This window comes from Dreissena polymorpha, chromosome 1 (genome assembly GCF_020536995.1).
Source record: "Dreissena polymorpha isolate Duluth1 chromosome 1, UMN_Dpol_1.0, whole genome shotgun sequence".
In the NCBI taxonomy this organism is placed as follows: Eukaryota; Metazoa; Mollusca; class Bivalvia; order Myida; family Dreissenidae; genus Dreissena; species Dreissena polymorpha.
The window spans coordinates 204853572-204873571 of NC_068355.1; the positions used below are offsets into that span (position 1 = coordinate 204853572).

At 35.6% G+C, this 20000-nt stretch overlaps 1 protein-coding gene and 1 long non-coding RNA gene across 2 annotated transcripts; both read left to right on the plus strand.

The window, feature by feature from the left end:
• Positions 1 to 10041: 10041 nt before the first annotated feature.
• Positions 10042 to 11961, plus strand: LOC127864718 (uncharacterized). Its single transcript, XR_008042230.1, has 4 exons — positions 10042 to 10182; positions 10579 to 10732; positions 11035 to 11174; positions 11856 to 11961. It is a non-coding gene; the product is annotated as an uncharacterized LOC127864718 (long non-coding RNA).
• Positions 11962 to 13195: 1234 nt separating this feature from the next.
• On the plus strand, positions 13196 to 15375 carry LOC127866006 (uncharacterized). The gene is made up of 5 exons (XM_052406189.1): positions 13196 to 13226; positions 13657 to 13740; positions 14278 to 14408; positions 14827 to 14980; positions 15180 to 15375. The coding sequence occupies exons 1-5, from the start codon at positions 13196 to 13198 to the stop codon at positions 15248 to 15250; spliced, it is 471 nt and encodes a 156-aa protein (XP_052262149.1). The 3' UTR covers positions 15251 to 15375.
• The last annotated feature ends 4625 nt before the right edge of the window (positions 15376 to 20000 follow it).

Sequence of the window (20000 nt, forward strand, 5' to 3'; positions counted from 1 at the left end):
TACCCGGTGTTCATAAGTATACTGCAAAGTACCCGTGGTACGTGAATACATACTAAGTAAGAAAGTACCTAGGGGTATGACCGGTGCCTTTAAGCGTATTTTGTACACGGGGTACAGTTAAGTGAACTTAAGAGTACTTAAGAGTACACGGGGTACTTCTAAATTGTAAACTGAGCCGACAAAGCAATTGAACCAATAGAAGTATCATCGTCGACCCGTCCTTCATTCATCTTGAATCGCATTTCTTTTGCAATTAGTTTGTGAGATTATAAAACATATCTCCTTCAATTTTAATGTAGCAGGGTCGGTATAAGAAGAACTTATACTGCCTGGCATTATGAGCTAGCTTTATAGCGACGCGGTACCGGTTCGATCCCCGACCACATTTAGTAAAGAGCAGAGCTTTGATTCTGGCAATTCTTTCAAATTAACATCGACATTCGTGACATTTCACAGATAACGTTTATATTAATATGTAATTGTTTCCTCACGAATATCCCAAGCTTGGTTAAATCGCGGCCGCAACTGAGTCTTTTCAAAATTTCTTGTAAACGGCCATCTAATCTGACAGTTCTTCTTTTGCTATGTCTAACAATGCAGTATGACGTCATTAGTGTACAATATTACGTAATATATGTGTACAATATGACATCATGTATGTATTCAGTATGAGTCATGTTAACGTCATATATGTGAATAGTGTGGATCAGCTTGACGTTATTTTTTGGTACATTATGAGTCATGTCATATATGTGTATAGTATGACGTCATATATTGTTTAACAGAGTTTGAAGTTGGATCAAAAGCACCGTAACTCAAGCATCTATCGACTTCAACGACCAGACCGTTCCGTTGCCGTTAACGATAAATGTACTGACGGATACGTCGCGAATGATATCACGGGAACGTTTAACGTCAATATTGTCGACGAGGTTTGTATGGAACTGTTTGAATCAGCAATTTTTTCGTATGTATATCTATTTATGCATACCTTTCAATACCAACTCTATAAAAACAACAACAACACTTTCATGGGCGCTACGTAATTTAACATAAATGGATTTTAAACTAACATAACAGACGTGACGTGTCAAGGTCAAAGGTCAAGGACACAATTCATGCTTTTGAAAATATAATTAAGTTGGACCAATGTAGGTTTGTAAAAGGAGCAATTTCGGAAACGTTTCGGAGCACAGTATCAGCGACATGCATTAAGAAATTAAAAGTAAAAGGCACGAATTGATAGGTATGAAATTTCTGTTCAGATTTTTAATGTACTTCTTGACAGATTTTCGTATTAACGTAAAATATAATTAAATTGAATAAGTAACAAAACTATAAGATATGGACTTTTTAAAACATAAAAACAAAGAAAAGATAAAATAAGATCGTGCCGTGAGGATCGAACATAAAGGAAAAACTGACTGTACTTCTGAACAACGAATGCTTGTGAAACTATTACGTAGTTTAAACCATATGTCGGTGACACATTGTTTTGCTTCGACTAACAGCGATTTTAAACGCTTTGTAATTTTTGTACCAATAAACAAGCATATACGTTAACTATTTTAATTAAGTTGGGAGATATATCTTGCCTGTTTTAATATTATGAAAACTAACTTTTGAATAAATGATTTTTTCATTTTTTTTTCATTTTTATTTAAATCTTTATTTCGCCACTTTGAAAAAAATCATTAAATAAATCTATATTAACAATAACCATATTATCTTTCATAATCATCAAAAAAAGTCATGACTAGCAAGCAATCGTCATTTGGTCAGAAGATATATTTTAACGTAAAAAAAGGAATTTCACAAGGATGTCCACTTTCCCTTCTATAATTATATGCATCGTTCTAGAAAACTGGGCTTGTGCGTGAAGTGTTCACCCAGATTAGACTATGCAGTTCGCAAAGGCTAAACAGGGACGCTACTTACTGCATAAACACAATTCTCGTGAAGAAGAGAATTTATGTTATCGTCTATGATATGTCAGTGCGGACAGCACAGGCTAACATGTGACGACAATTGACGCGGATGCTTTAACCCTGTTTTCCCAGAGCAAGGCTCATATACGTATTGCCCATTTAAATTACAGTTCATTGTTTAACTACAGCCCCCAGTGATAACATTACTACCCTCTACCGGAACTTCCATCAACGATGGTTTGCCAGGCGGCCGCGGCGACCATCCATACGTTCAACGTCACCGACAGCGACGACGTTGTCACGTGCTCCACACGAGCGCCGGAATCCACCTTTTTTAATTGGTAGCCGCAACTAGCCCTGGTACATGGTTTCACAATTACCCCCCCACCTTTTAATCGCTTTTTATTAACAGTGTTAACTAATTCTAGTTTGTCGGCATTAAATTCTTGTGGTATAAAAAACGACATGAAAATGAGCGGATTTTTAATTTCCAAACAAAAACATAAGTCGGACTGTGGAATATATTCGTAACCAAACCACGAAATCAACGATAATTCATGAGTTTCCTTGGCATGCGCATTGTGTAAAAATGACGTCTCTATCAAAAAAGATGGCAAATACCCGAGCGGTTACGAAAAACAAGATTTTCGTTTTTTTAGTAGCATAATAATTTTTGCCATTGCTCTTGATGATTCAATCGGTTTAGAATATCGATGCTTATTAAAGGTTTTGTTATAAAATCGGAATATGACCTTTAATACTGATTTTACAGTAATTGCTAATTAACAGAAACGTCGATCAGAGCCGCCGTTTTGTTTTCTATAATCATTTGTCTAGTGATATAAAGTTGCTTGGATTGCCTTGTCAGTATGCAATATTATGCTCTCTTTCCTACTGAAATATAAGCCAAACGTTTTCAACACAGATTCAAACAGTTCGTTAAATTCGTGATAACTATATATGATGCGTATAATATTCACAAACAATGTCTGTAATAAAAATGAAATAAAACCACTTTTCTTTTCAGCTTTCAGTATCCGCGTGAAAGCAGGAGTGACGTTGGCTGCAGCTGTCAGTCCGTACGTCATGAACGTTGATTGCACAAATGCCGTAACCGCCGTCAGTTCAACGTTCACCCAGCCAGTCCTTGATAAGGTACGTAACGCTGTTGTGGTATCGAAAACAAAATTGAGTATCCATTGATGTTTGTATAAAATTTAAGAGAATTACATAAGAATTACAAAACTGAAACATATTTGAAAATTGGTTAAAATTTAGTGAAGTTATGCCAATTTGAACATTTAAAAAAATATTGTTTTTTCTCCGCGAAATCTTCAAAAATACAATACAAATATCTTACATTGCTGAGCATGTTTTCTCCAGCTGAAAATATGATAGTCCTTAAACATGTTATGAAGATTTACAAACATTTCATGCGCAACACTGTCAGGAGGGGAGCTATATTTTAAATTAACAGGACCTAGTTGTTCTCAGGCCTCAATAAAATGAAACTATGATTCATGTTTAGCCACCATATACAGAGCAGGTAATCACGTGATAGTCAAGACGACTACGTCCATGCCAAGACAGTTATTTTTTGGCGTCTTATACCCTTTATTACATTAATTATTTTTTAAATGACGCTCACTATTCAGCCATATCAGTAAAATGTTTTGCGTTTCATATTGAAATTCGCTTTATATCTTGACTTTACTACCCGCCGATTTCCTTAGTGGAGCTGTAATTAGGTCATCCCGCTAAGTTTTATGTTTGAGCCGAGATCTAGGAAAATGTGATTTAATGCATGTGCGTAAAGTTTCGTCACATATAAGCCTTTGCCGTCCGCACATGCTAATCGGGCACTACATTTTCGCCCCAAACTGGAATTTTGCTCAGAAGAGACGGCATTTTTAAAGAAGATTACAATAAAGGCGGAAAGTGTCTTCCTTGATTAGCCTTGTACGACACTCTACGGACATGCGTTAAGTGGATTTTCCCAGAGCGTGATTCATGTGTTGCATTTAGGGTTTTATGCTTTCCAGTGGTTTATAGAGAAATATCAGTCAATTAAAAATGACAATGCACTGTTTAAAACAGTGAAAGTAACAGTGAAAAAACGTTATTGTTTATATGTCGTGATGCCATTATTTTAGAGTAATTCTCCAGGTTAAATACCATAAAAGTCATTTGTAAGCATAAAATAAAATTTAATTGCTTTGCTGGAAAATCGATTTATATTCACTCGTGATCATAGATTTGTTTATGTGATCAAGCCTGAATTAAAATCCATATTCTACCAGATCCACCAAATATCCTCTATTTCTTTTATTCCGAGTAGCCGCCGACATATGTATCTGGGATTCCTGGGAATTCCCCTGACGTCTCAGACGACAACGTGATTGCGACGTCACTGGGAAAGTTCACAACTTCGGACCCTGATACCACGTGTTCTGTGACGTTACCTGTGACAACCGTCTATGAGATCAGAAAAGTGGCGTCACCGACCGATCCCCAGAAACCGGGTAACAATTAAGAAAAAAATAAATGGGCCGCGCTCTGTGAGAAAGGGGTTTAATGCATGTGCGGAAAGTTTCATCCCATATTAGCCTGTGCAGAATGTATCAGGAACGACACTTATCGCTTTTATGATATTTTTCGTTTACAAAAAGTCTCTTCTTAGCAAAATTCCAGTTTAGGCGGAAAGTGTTTGCCGGATTAGCCTATGCAGACTGCACAGGCTTATCTGGGAAGAAACTTTGCGCACATTAAACCCTATTTTCACAGAGCGGTTCGCTTAATGTTTTTTTAAGGGAGGCGCCGTAACAAACATACCACATAAGTAAATATACCACATAAGTACACATACCACATAAGTAAACATAACACATATGTAAACATAAAGCATAAGTTAACATAACACATAACTAAACATAACACATAAGTAAACATGACACATAGGTAAACATAGCACATACGAGCTTCGTTCTTGGAAAACGGGGCTTAATGCATCTGCGTAAAAGGTCGTCTCAGATAAGCCTGTGCATTCCGCGTACGCTCAGACGACATTTTCCGCTTTGAAATATTATTGCGTGAAGGCTGAAATCTAGAACCATAGTTTTACAGAGTTTGAAGTGTGGATCAGTAACGCCGTTACCCAGGCGTCTATCGACTTCAATGACCCGCCTGTTTCCCTTACGTTAACAATCAAGTGCACTGACAGGAACGTTCTTAATGACATCACGGGGACGTTTAACGTCAACATTGTCGACTCAGTAAGTTGCGTTCACGTTATTATAGGGTATGGGAATCCTGATGAATTGCTTGGAAAGCACTAAACTATTCGTATAAATTTAAAAACTCTTTGAAAAACGACCAGCCCTGATGGTTTAAAATGCACTTTCAAAAACTGCTGTACATCGTTATATATGTTTATTTAAACAGTGACACTTCGACTCGATTGTTTTTCACTTGAACCCATGCACGCAATTGCGCGTAAGCCTGCCGGCACACCTTTTATGTTGTTTGCTTTGGAGTTTAACAACGTTGTGTTTGAAAAAATGAGCCTCGCTCTGAGAAGACCGGGTTAAATGCACGGGATTTTTAAAGTGTCATTCCATATTAGCATAGGCGGAAAGTGTCGTTCCTGATTGCTTGGGAAGCTCCGGCTTTCCCAGATGTTTGTTTCATATATTGGGCATGTGGTCTTTGAATATTAATAAAAATTATTGACTTGACGTGTAATTTTGTCTCGCTTAAAATTCACCGAAAACCCGTGTCGAATGGCAACTAGTAACAGAAAATATTCCAAAGTGATGACGTAATATCCTGTGAAATGATTATATTATTAGACTTCAGCCGCCGGTTTTCAACGCACTGCCTGCGACCGGAACTAACATTTTCGACGGTCTTAAGCACGCCACCGAGACCCTTCACACGTTCAGCGTCACCGATAGCGACGACGCCGTTAACTGCTCTGCAAGAGTGCCGGAAAACGCCCTTTTTGAAGTGATTGCCGGTGTCGCATCAAGTAATAAACTGGAAAAAATAATAAAAAATTAAGCCTCGTTCTCAGGAAAGGAAACTGGTTTTAATGCATATGCGCTGAATGTCGTCCCTGAGCGGACCCAGGCCAACAAGGAACGACACGTTTCGCTTTTATAGGTTGTTTTTGTTTTTATGAAGTCGATTCTACACGACAATCCAGCTTAAGCGGAAAATGTCGTCCCTGATAAGCCTGTGTCGACTGCACATGATAATCTGGACGACACTACGCAGATGCATTAAGCCTAGTTTTCAACGAACGAGGCTCATGAAGTTTAAGTCTTATATGATACTAATGTTTCATTGGCTAAGTCAGTTCACGTCGAGGCGCCATTTTCTACTGTATGATATCACAGTAGCGTTTTTAATCATATCGTTACGTTGATATTAAAGTTGCTTGATATGATTTTTATATCCGGTTAGTTACTAGTAGGCGTTGTTTTATAATCAATAATATAATACTAGGGATCAACTTTTTAGTCATCTGTTTCAATAAAAAGGTAAAAACGATTCAAATTTAACAAAAAACAACAACAATTTGATACTAAGATGTAATATATTTTAAGCACAAATGCCATGAAAAAAAACCGTACCATACAAAGGTAAAGCGCAAGTGCTAATGACGTTATGAATACATATATATTCTACCTAAAAAATCAACGTTCTAGCGATTATATTTTATTATCTGTTTAAAATGTGTTCACGGATGTATGATACACAGAAAAATAGGCTATTGTCCTATTGTTTTATAAAATAGTATACTTGGCTCGAATATCCAAAGATAATATTATTATTTAAGCCTGATCTGATATATATTGCAATGCAAAAGGGCATTAATAAATTATTATCTATACTTCTAGTAAAGATTAGTTATTGTAGGTAAACGTTAAATGACGTCATAAATGTTAACAAGATGACGTCATCAAATGCATTTTACAGTACAGCTTAGTGTCCGCTTAGTGCTTTAGGGGTCTTTACTTGGATTTCTGCGTCAGCGCTAATAACTAACATTTATAGAGATAATTGCCAAAACAAATGAGTGTCAAATAATCAGAACATTTATGGATTAAGTGAGTTTAAATCAAGAACATCGGTTAAAAAACCCACAAATATGTTTGCTGTTAAATACGTGCAAACGTCGATCAGTCTTCTAAAAACCGAAGAACAAAATAAAATAAAAGCAATCATATGCTTTCTTATAATAAATCTGTTATTCAATGTTTAATTTAAATAGAAGGTATTTGTTGGATTCGGTGGATTATCGATTTCACGAGTGATCATAGAAAATAATATTTTCACGAGTGGCGCAGCCACGAGTGTGCGCCACTCGTGAAAAAAATATAATTTCTATGGTCACAAGTGAAGTAAAATCGATATTCCTCCGAATCCAACAAATTTTCTTTTTATTTTATGCTTTTTTTTAAGTTTATATACATTGTTAAAGAGTTTAACTAATGAATTTCGCTGGGATAATGACGTCATTTTGTAAAAATAATTACGTCATTTCGCAGTAAACAGTGAAAATTATCGATAGTTTTCACTGTTTGAAACAGTGAAATTATATGTTTAACGCACTGATATTTCTCTATAAACCACCGGAAAGCATAAAATAAATGTTTTTTCTTGTCGATGCAGTAGGATTATTTTACGCAATTTTCTTAGATTAAAACATTTTTAACACTGCGCGTGGACGCGCGCTTGGAAAACGGGGTTAAATGCATATTGTAAAAGTGTCTTCCCAGATTAGCCCGCCATTTTGCCTAAACTTTTGTAAGGTGTCGACCCTGATTAGCTTGTTTGGACTGCACATGCTAATACAGGACGACACTTTACGCACATGCATTAAGCCCCGTTATCCCAGAGCGAGGGTCGTGTCAATATAACACATCGCTTGCACGTTTTCAGGGTTTACAATTAACGTAAAGGCGGGGGTAACGCTAAGAGCAGCGAACGGACCTTACGTCATCAACGCCGACTGCTCAGATGGCGACAATGACGTCACTGCGACGTTCACACAACCAGTGATTGATACGGTAGGTTGTCTAACATGCGCAAATTAACTGGATTAGCCGTAAACCGATCAAACATTCCGGCATATACGCCTTCAATAATAGATGTTCAAGTAAATGTGGTTACACCGAAACCAAACGATACCAAACAGTCATCCCAGCTAATGTGCCTTCAATAATAGATATTCAAATGAATGTAGTTATACTAGACCCAAATGATAACAAAACAAAAAATCATATATACAAACTATACATTTGTCACTGAAAACAAATTTAGGGTGAGTAAATCGAAATGGTTTTGTTTCTTTTTCCAGGTTTTTTTCTGCGTGCAACTTTTCTTCCTTTTTTTCTTGCATTTCTCTGCATTTTTTTCAAGAAATGTATACGAGGATTACACGAATATATAACTACCAATTGTACTTTTGTTCATTACATGCTATATTGTATTGTAGTATGTATTGGTACTGTAATGATATATTAATAAATAGTATGAATCCGTGTACGTTTATATGAATTTCTGAATAAAAGGTTTTAAAATATCATCCCGGCAAATGTTGCCTCAACAATAAATATTCCCGCCTTTGTGGTTATTCCGGAACAAAATGTGAACCGGGAGTCATCGCGGTACCAGAGTCCTCAAAAATAGATATTCACATAAATGCGCTTATATTAACCAAACGAAAACCCCAAAAGGACGCCTGGCCGTTAAATTGATTTTTTTATTGTCCTTCTGTTTTGGCAGCCGCCGAGTTTTGTATCCGGGATCCCCGGAAGTTCCCCTAACGTCTCTGACTCCACTGTCACACAGATGTTACTCGGGAAGTTTACAACTACCGACCCGGATACGGCGTGTTCTGTGACGTCACCATCCACCACCGTGTATGAGATAAGAAATGTGACGTCACCGGTGAATGTTTCTCAACCAGGTGAATAATCATTAGAAACATTAGTGCTCCGTGTTTTGTCGGTCTGCTCACGAACAATCTCAAATCCCAGAAAAACAGATAATCACTTGATAGTAAAAGTTACGACGTTCATAATCCCAGCTATAACAGAGGGGGTAATCACTTGATAGTAAAAGTGGCGACGTTCATAATCCCAGCTATAACAGAGGGGGTAATCACTTGATAGTAAAAGTGGCGACGTTCATAATCCCAGCTATAACAGAGGGGGTAATCACTTGATATTAAAAGTGGCGACGTTCTTGTCGAGACACTTAATTTTTGCCGCTATGGACTTCGCCATCTTGACTATCACGCGATTTCCCCCTTTGATAAGAATACGCACATATTTCTATGCAAACTCAGGATTGAGTCGTACTAGCAACTCAAAAAAGCTTTTATGAACACCAATAATTAATAAATAAATAACTAAATAAATAAATAAAATAAATGAATAAATAATACATTAATTAAGAAAAACACTCGAAGTTGAGTCAGATCATTGGCTTAAGTATGCTCAAGTATATTCCTGATACTAAGCTATTATAAATTTACAAAACTCTTGCTTATTGGGAGCCATTTACTATTTACGAAAGTATCGCTGTTGAAAGTTGATAAAGTCTAGTAGTGTTGTTAAGCGGTCACTTCATTGTGCTTTTTTGAGACGTGAGTTCGTTACCAAATAGAAGCGCCAAAAAGGTTTCGATAGGGAGAATAAGTGAATTTTTGTCTGACGAAACAACTAGGCATGTGCTTAAAGTATTGTCCTATTTTTTAGATGCATTAATCGCCCCTGATTAGCCTGTCTAGTCTAAAAGGGCTAATCCGGAACGACGATTTCCTCTTTAATGGAAGTCAGAATAGTTATATCACTTTAAGGTTGCTAACACTCTGTGCATGAATTGAACATAATACCAGTATTATTTGTTTTTAATATGATACTGTAATTGAAACAATTAAACGCTTCGATCTTTGAAAATCTTCGTTTTTCATAAGCTATTGAAAGTATGTGTGACAAGTGTGATTATTTGTGATTTTTTAATGTCTCTTTTTTCGATGAAATACTCTCGTTATGCGCACAGGCAAATGATTTTTTGTGCTGTTTAATTCCTAGAATTTGAAGTCAGGATCTCTAGCACCGTGACTGAAGCTGCCATCGACTTCAACGACCAGGCCGTGCTGTTGACGTTAACGATACGGTGTACTGACGGCAACCCCGTCAACGTCATCACCGGGACTTTCAACGTCAATATCGTTGATGAGGTACGTCTGTAGGATACCGGAATCGTGGTTGACCTTAAAATGACTTTTTCATTCAAAGTTTGGTTAAATGACGGTTTTCAAAACAATTGTTATAGATTCTAAGAAGAATTTTACTATATGTTTAAAGGAGATATTGTTTCATTTATGGCTATTCATCACGCGTAATTGGAAAAATAATGACAGGTTTTGTAACGCTTTTTTTTCTCGAGAATGCGCAAAAACTTATCAAAAAAGCGTTTTTCTTCTCATATTTTCTTCAGCAAGCCTAACAAAGTGGTAACGCTTCATCTTTTGCTTCCAGATGTCTCTTTATTTAATCTCGGGGAAAGCAATAAACGGTTATAAACCATTTTGCAATTGTAAATGAAATTTATTTTAAAATCCATTTCCTCGTAGGACCCAGTTCTAACGTCGTTTCCTATGACGTCATATCAGTTCCTAGAAGACACTTCCGTTTCCGCTCTGGAGCTAAACTCATTCAGCCTTAAAGATTCTGATGACGTCATATCTGCTTGATGTCATCTGTCAAATCTGAAAATCAACGTCAAAGGTCAAACGTTATAAAAATAAAAATATAAATATATAGTTAATAAATAAATAAATAAATAAATAAAAGTAAATAAATATAAAGATAAAAAGATTGGCAAACAATCGATGAATGTTTTTTATTTGTTTGTTTTTTTTCCAGCAATCTTCGTTTGAACACTGCAAAAGAAATTAAACAAGATGGTGTCACTACCCTGCGGGTGTTTGCTTTTTTCAACATTCAGTGTCGGTCTTATTTCGTTAAAGCAGGCATGAAAACGTGATACAATTTATATGAACAATCGCTTGTTTTTTCCCTTCTTTTAGCGTTCCAGATTTGGTACAAGGGACGCCCGCGAGCGTCCTTGAACTATGACGTCACGCCCGTTCATAACATCGGGATTATTTGCGACGACGGTAAAGTCTTTAGCGCGAGATATTATTACGCAGTGGATCTGGAAAACAACGTAAGTAATCCAAGACGAAGAACAGCCCAACTGTATGTCTCTCATGGATTATACTTGGTATACTAACAAAGAGGTAATTACGCCCCTCCCATTTTCCACCATTGGTCAAAGGTAATTTCACTGTAACTTAAAATAAAACAAAGCCTAATAGTGTTTTTATAAATTAAAAAAAAGTACGACAGGAATTATCGAGTAAAGAAAACGTCGCGCTATATGCATGTCGGTCAATCTGTATTCAACCATATTCATCTGCCATATTCAACCGTCATGTGAAATGTTCAGTATTACTGTCTCCTCACAAATATCATAATTACACAACAATATTCGAATCTGAAACAATTTATTTTAATCTTGTCAATTTCCCAAAACGTAAAAAGGTCCCTTTAAACCCCGTTTTCTAATCGAACCAGCTCATTTCATTAAATGTGTCTTGTTCTGAGAAAATCGGGTTTAATCAAGTTAATGCATGTGCGTAAAGTGTCGTCACAGATTGGCCTGTGCAGTCCGCACAGGCTAATCAGGGACGACACTTTCCGCCTTAACTGGATTTTTGAGTAGAAACTGCAGAAAGTAGCCTTTGCGGACTGCACAGGCTAATCTTGGACGACACTTTACGCACATGATTTCAGCCCAGTTTTCTCAGAACAAGACTCAAATAATTAGTGTCTGTTTCTCTTTCAGCCTCCGGTGTTTGTTAACCTTCCTGCGGTTACTTTACGTCAATAGCGGAGTCAGTGACGTCTAAAACATTGCTATATTCTCTCACAGTATCGGACCTAGACGGTATGTGTAACATTGTGATTTTTAATTTCACAAACCATTTGCCTGATGTGGAAATATAGATCTATTAATTGTCGAAATATGCAATATGCTATAAACTCGGGTTTATTTAAGAATTTTAATAATTGCTTGGATAAAACTATTAATATATGTATGATGAAGTCATTGTTTACACGACGCCACAGCTTGTGGTTTAGGGTTTCTCAACCTCCACGCAGAGATTTGACTGGAACCATCATAGCTTGTTCAAACCCTTGCCTTCATAACCGACCACGTGATGAAAGCCTAGCCACGTGGTACAATAGTTTTACCGTTGTTATATTTACTTTTTTTAATTTAGGCAATTTTTTTTTATTAACCTAACCTTAAACACTATTTTCAAAATATAAATGAAAATAATATAATTTTTCATAGTATAATATTTAAAAAAAAATCCTACCAAATGTGGTAGGATTTTCTTGTTATGTCAGAGATGGCATGTTAGAGCAAGGAACCACAACTCTGCGTGGAGATTGAGTGTTTCTATTCCTCTTTGAATATACGTATCTTTATTCAATCTTAAAGGGAACTTTTTGCAGTTTGGTAAATTAACAAAATAAAAAAAAATTGTTTCAGATTCGCAAATTTTCGGTTTATTTATGATATTTGTGAGGAAACAGTATTACTGAACATTTGCCATGGTCTAATATAGCCATTATATGCATCTTTTGACGATTTAAAACCCTAAAAATTATAAAGCGCGAAACGATTGAATAATTTGTTGTTGTCGTTTAAATTTGTGAAACTACGAATATTGCTTATATAACGTATAAAATACGCATGTAATGTATGCTTGGCAGGATAGGTAAGTTTGCTAATACGTTTTTACTTCAGGAATTCGGGGGTCACTGGTTCGAGCCCTGCTGCGTGCTACTTTTTTGTTTAATCCTTTTTTGATTTTGATTTTTGATTTTTTACTGGAGCTTTTAAAATGTCATGTTTACATTTATCAATATAAAGTATTTGATTACAAACTTCAAAACATGCCAACATCTGTGAAAAGGCCCCTTTAACACTACACACATTTGATCAAAATGAGTATCGTATTTTTACATATAATTATTAGTCGCCCCGCATGGTCCATTTTGCCCCGCATTAATTTTTAAAGCAGAGTTTTTATTTCTATTCGTTTCATTTTGGTAAACCCTACATATTTTACGACACATACTGTTTATTGTTCTTTAAACTGTTATTAATGCAAAATGACACCATCTAATAAGCTGTATGCGCTTGGTAGATGATCAGCAAATACTTACACAATGACTTTTGTTATTTTGCACCTTACGCTCACCTCTAATATCGCAAATTAAATACCACTGTACTTGTATTGCGCTCGATCGCTCACAAGTTTCGGAAGACTATTCCGTCGATCAATTGCTCAATGTATTGTTACTAAACCCAATGCGTTCTATGTTTCTAGCAAAAGTGTGATATTTTTATTTTTTTAATTACACTTTCTTCGGATTGTTTTCGTCAAATTAAGTTGTATCAAAATGTTGTTTATGTGTAAAAAGATAATTGCGTCAATAGAAAATCACACTTTGTCAACAAAACGTAACGCTAAGAAGGTGGATTTCTTCTTTTTTTGTACTCAAAGGGTAAAACTATGTCGTTTTAATATAAAAAATTACGTCTAAGATCTTCTTTATGTTTATTTTTTAAGTTCCACCATGTTACTTGAGCGATACTGCGTTTGCCGCGGGCATTCAACCCTTGGAGCAAAGTACTGTGACACCGCAAAATACTCGTACGTGACGTCACCATTTACGTCATTGATATATATATATATATATATATATATATATATATATATATATATATATATATATATATATATATATATATATATATATATATATATATAGGGTATTTGTTGGATTTGGGAAATATCGATTTTAATTCACGAGTGATCAATAAAAATATTGTTTTCTATGATCATGAGTGAATAAAAATCAATTTTCACAGAATGCAACGAATTTTCTTTTTACTTTATGCAATTTACAAATTATTATATTTGTAAAATAACACACACGCTATTTGTAAAAAAAATAGTTCCGGTAAAACAATATAAATGTCACTTTAGAGATAGCGTGTGTTGATCTTATCACTTTAATCATAAGGGATAGAAACGATGCATTATTTGTGTGTGTGTATGTTTATTTTGTGTACCGGTAGTTTGTGCATATTTTATAACTTACGAGAGTACTTAAGAGTACCCGGGGTACTTTTAAGTAGGACATGAGCCGACAACGACCAATTTAGCAGTGTGTGCATCTCCATGCAGAGTACCTGGTGTACGCCCATAATCCGGGCGGATTCGATTTCAAAAGTTCCGGAGCCGTGAACGCCGAGAACACGTGCGGCGACTCCGTGTCCACCGTCAGAGAGACGCTGATTGTGAACATCATCAGTACGGTACGTCAAGGGCCTCTTTTTCATCGCTCTAGAGAAACAGAAGTGTGCATGTTAAAGCCTTTTAAAGTTTGCCATATGCTAGGTTTAAGTTCTAAGTAAGGTGAGATGTTAATTGCATTCTCATTGGTGAATATTTTAACTGAGATGTGGCTATATTGCAAGGAAGTAATGTTTGTCAATAAATGCTATTTAATAAATGTTTCTATGAATTGAACGCGGTTGCACTATTCGTAAATAATAATTATTCAAATAAAAATTATCGACCAGAACCAACTCATATCTTTTATATGTATCTCGCTCTGGGAAAACGGGGTCATCTCTGAACGAAAATCCACCTTATCAAGAAAGTTTCGTCACAGATTAGCCTGTGCGGACTGCACATGCGTATCTGGGAGGACGTTTTACAATTTTTCCGTAGGCACCGTTGATTACTAATCCTTGGGGTTCCAGTGACGTCGACGAGGACGTCAGCGGAACGTTGACGTTAAAGACGTTGGATTTTGTTACTTTCGATAAGTCTGATGCCACCTGCTCAATGACGAGCGCTGACGGAGGACCATTCGCCGTCACTGGTTAGTTCATGATCTCTCGTATTAGTGTAGAATCATTATTTTTTGTAGGGTATTAATTTTCTTTTATTTCTTGGGTCGATCGATTAACGAATTTAACACAAACACATTTGAAAATAAACGACGCGTTTTCCTCATGCGTTTCCCAAATTCATTATTCCATGAATTGCGCTTTTATGGTATTTATTTGTTTTGTTTAAAGGAAGCCTCTTTATTAAAAATCCAGTTCAGGTGGACAGTGTCGTCCCTGATAAGCCTGTGGGAACTGCATAGGCTGATCTGAGATGACGCTTTAGCACGTGCATTAAGTCCAGTTTTCGCAGAATAAGACGTATATAAGCTCACGCACAGACGTCTTTCAGGCAACCAAATCGTAAAGACGGCTGGAGCTCTGGACTTTGAGACAAAGTCAACGTATAATCTTGACGTCACGTGCACTGACGACCTTCTTTAAACCACGGATACTTACGTCGTCAAAGTCTAAAACGTCGTGAGTATAGAGAATACTAGGTTAGCGTTGAATACAGAGAAGTTTATGTTGCGAGGCTTAGAACGCCGGAAGCGCGAGCCTTGGCGAGCGCTTTCGGTGTTCGAGCCGAGCAACATAAACTTCTCTGTATTCAACGCTAATCCTAGTATTCTATTTATCCCATTTGATTTTTTCAACGTGACATTTAACAAAAATAGATCTAATAACCTTACTAATAATTTTAATTCAGTCATAAAAGCGCTTAAAATCTAACAAATGTAACCATGCGTAGTGATATACATGTATTTGTTCTGGTACGCAAAATAGTCTTTAAAAAATTCACACAAACTGTAAAACAAGTAAAAATATCACCATATGCCTACATTTAATTTTACGCAGTATGCGAATTTTAACACATTACGACCGCGAAAAGAAGATTTTACTTTACTATAATTCATTTTATTTTCGAAAGAAAATGATCAAAATCCAATATGGCGGCGATTGCTCCTGACAAAATGCTGTCGATGTCAACATACATGTACACCATCGACGACCTAGTTCTGGCTACCATAACTTTAAATGTCGCTTTTTATGATTTTTGACTGGCGCGACTTTGTACAGGTCTGTCAATAGTCTAAATAAACTGTACGCTGAAGTTTCTTTAGCTATCGAAGACCTTGACAATTTTGACGAGTAAACAGACAATTGCAGCGACTGACACTTTATTTGACAAAATATAATACAGGGCAATACGTTTTCCGACTTCGGACGACGAATTTAAGGAAGCGCAGAACGTGTTTTTTTATATAATGTTATGGGTATGCCGTGTGTGATCCGATGCATCAATGGCGCCCATGACATGGGCCATATTAAAATCATTTCCCCGAGAACAGGGAACGACAAAAGTACAAACAAAAATCAAAACACGTAAGAACTAGTACCTTACCTTTAATTATCCTTTAAAATCCATTTAATAATCCATTTAACTCAATAATTGACGATTTTGCATCCAGGGTCTTCAATAATTATTTTAGCATAGTTAAATAAAGACCCTCATGCCATTCTATCACTTTATTCAAATGAGTTTATGAACGCGATAAACTTTCTTCTTCGTCACACGCTACGTCATGTACTCTACATTACTGCTGTTCATATGAACCGGAGCAGTTTATCTAATAATAGCCGTTGGTAAACTCGGTTGCATTTGCAGATTTCTGCATACAAACATAATTATGTTTAAACTTGCACAATGTTTTATTTATCTATGGTAAATGCCCTTATTGTACGAGAAAATAATTTAATATATAAATACACAAAGAATGGAAAACATTCCAGTACACAACAGATAAATGAGTAGAAAATACCCGTGTACAAAATGGGACGTTCCCAATTCCAGTGTGGTGCTATTTTTACCATCTTATACTTTACACAGCTCTATGCCTTACGTGAATTAAAAAGGAAAGCAAGATTATTCATGAACTGTGCGATATGTGTATGGCTTGTTGTACATTCTTAATATTTAAGTTAAATGTCAAAAGTATATGCTTTGGTTATAAACAATGCACATTACACGAAATAAGGAAAATGTGATCAATTGACAATTCAGATATGTCGACATACAGTACATGTATAAAACATGTGAAATAAGTCGCGTTTATAATAAATCGTCCAAAAAAATGGGGAAAATGAAGCAATAAGTATGTCAATTTATGACGCCATCAATCAGCTGATTCATTATACGGATGGCGAAAAATTATGTCATATGACTAGATTTAAAGGTTGAAGGTCGTATAATTTTGAGCTTAAGTTTTGTCGACTTTGTTTCTTATGAAAAATCATTCAGTGGTAAAGTAAATATAAATAAAAAATAACAAAACAAAAATCGTGTAATTTTATATTTTATTTCAACATTTCTTTTGGTGAATATGTCATATATTTTTTTTCTGCAAAATTTGCACATTTTCTTCTTATGGGTGACCTTATAATTCGATCAATGAACCAAACAATATCGACCTAATTTTAGCGCATATCGCATGACGTCATTTAAAAAGAAGTCCGTGCACGCGACAGGTATATTCCACAGTGTTGAATACAAGAAAGTATATTCCACAACGTGTTATACCGTCAATGTCGCGGTGAAAATGGGATAAAATGTTGATATTAACGTATTGAGTAACGTTGATATTTACGTGTTGAGTAAATCTTGATATTTACGTCGTGAGTAGCGTTGATATTTACGTCGTGAATAACGTTGATATTTACGTCGTAAGAAACGTTGATATTTACGTCGCGATTAACGTTGATTTGTACATCCTCACGAGAGCGTCTTTCTGATAAAATTGGTTTTAATGCATGCGCATTAAGTGTCGTTCAAGATTAGACAGTGCCTGTGCACGAAACGACAGTCTATATCATAGGGACCGTTAAGTAAAAATATTCTATTATACTACATATTTATACAAGGGATACAACTGTGAAAAGTCCTGCACACAACCATGGTGTAAACAATAGCGAAAAATTTGCTTCCAAACGCAATAAATACACCAATTAAACTGTATTACAACAGCCAAGACATTTATCTTTCAGAAAATAATACACTTGGCAATAAAGTACAAGCTTTTCATTGAACTAAGAGAGAAAGTTTCATTCAAAATGCTAAAAAATCCTTACTTGGACACAGGTGTGCACAGCTAAAAACTAAGAATTCTAGAAGTAATTTTCGTATTCCTTTGTTATAAAGCTCTTTTGCTGATACATATTCCTTGGATAGTTTTTTTTCATAGTAAAATAAAACATAATGACTATTTAGTGAGCATATTTTGCTAGAAATTCATATCAACCTGCTGCAATTTCACAATGACAATGTTTTACTTTCATTTTGATAGTTCACATGTATTTCTAACATGCGATTTGATTGGTTGAAATTCCACTGCAGTAATAAATCCAACCATTCACGTTCCACGTAACATTACCTGACAAATTGCATACAAATCCTAGAAGATAGTAGAAATGTAAACAAATTTAATATTCACCGTGTTTTACATATATGCAGTTACATGCAATTATGGAAGGTGTCTACTTTGATTAATAAAGTGTCTATGGATAATAAAACAAGGTAAAATTTGCTCAACTTCTCTGTATTTATTAAATTATGAAACAAAATGTGTCAAAGTGGGTGTGCACACCTGTGTCGCATTTCGAAAATTTTACCGTTTTTCATGAAACTTTCGTTTCAAACACAACTATTAACACTTTTATTGCGATAAACATAGTTATTATCTGATAGATAAATGTCTGAGCTGTTGTTATACAGTTTTTTTGGTGTAATTATTGCTTTTGGAAGCGATTTTTTTGCTATTGTTTAGACCATGGTGTTGTGCAGGAAATTTGACAGTTGTATCCCTTGTATATATGTATATAGTATAATAGAGTATTTTTTACCTAACGATCCCTGTGGTCTATATATTATCAGTGGGACGAAACGTCCAATGCCTCCCTACACAAATATCAGAGGCACGAACTGGTAGTGGCACGAATTATCATAGTGTCGTGCTGTGGTAAAAGGTAATGGCCTATAAGTAAATATATCGTAAACAAACCATATGAATTAATTATTTAAAAGCCTTACCGAACATTCCACGCAGAATGAAGTTTTGTGTTCGTTCCTCGGAAATAAACAAACGTCATATTCCCGCGATGTTTACTGTGTCAATGTTTTATGTAGGCGTGAAAATAGCGTTTTTAACAATTCGTTACTCTGCATTTGGAACCTAAATGTTTTTTAAACAAAGTCCTTTCTTCAAGTCAGTAACAGCGTCGTTGATATGTCTAGTTGCGATGAATCAAAAATTTTATTGAAAACAAATCATTGAAAATAACTGTGCCTAACAATATCAGTTTCCGCATATTAATATAAATGTACACAATTAGAGGCAAAATTTGCTTCCTTCATATATGTTAGGGTTTTGACTGAAAAACGAAAAGGGCTCATATCCGCGGAAAGAGTTTTTATTGAACGTACGGGTTTTATAACAATCTAAACACTTAGGACAGTGGGCTACACATCGCCGGTATGGCGGAATTGTCCGAGGATTCCCGATTGGGTTTTTAATAAACTATTACACAATGGTAACGAATATTGAAATAGAAAAAAAAATCATCTTAAATTATGTTCATACTGAACATTTTCTTCAACTTCATGATGTATTGATGAATGTGCGAAGGTTTTTCTGGTCAAACAATAAAATACGGAAAGGGTCGAACACAACGGAAATGTAATTCTGTCATTTTCCTTAAAAAGTATAATGTCCCTTACCGTGGTGTTAATTAAGGGCCACGTGTCAAATTGCAAGTATAATGTATCGGATTTTATAAAATAGTAATTATTTCATAATTTTCTTCACATGCTTCAAAGTCATTTCGTCACACAAATGACGTCATTTTGTGTTTTGAAATGTATTGATGCATGCCACGGGAGAAAGGGTAACTTTTCAGCGAAAGGGAAACAGCTGTTGATTATTTTCTTGAAAAGGGGCATAAAAGAAACATTCACTC

What these genes read in the sequence shown, in the direction of transcription:
- LOC127866006 (XM_052406189.1), top strand. Translation starts at nt 13,196, where the DNA reads ATGACACCATCTAATAAGCTGTATGCGCTTG. An exon ending in TAATAAGCTGTATGCGCTTG is followed by an intron (nt 13,227 to 13,656) that starts GTAGATGATCAG and finishes TTATTTTTTAAG; the next exon opens with TTCCACCATGTTACTTGAGC. An exon ending in AGGACCATTCGCCGTCACTG is followed by an intron (nt 14,981 to 15,179) that starts GTTAGTTCATGA and finishes TTTTGTTTAAAG; the next exon opens with GAAGCCTCTTTATTAAAAAT.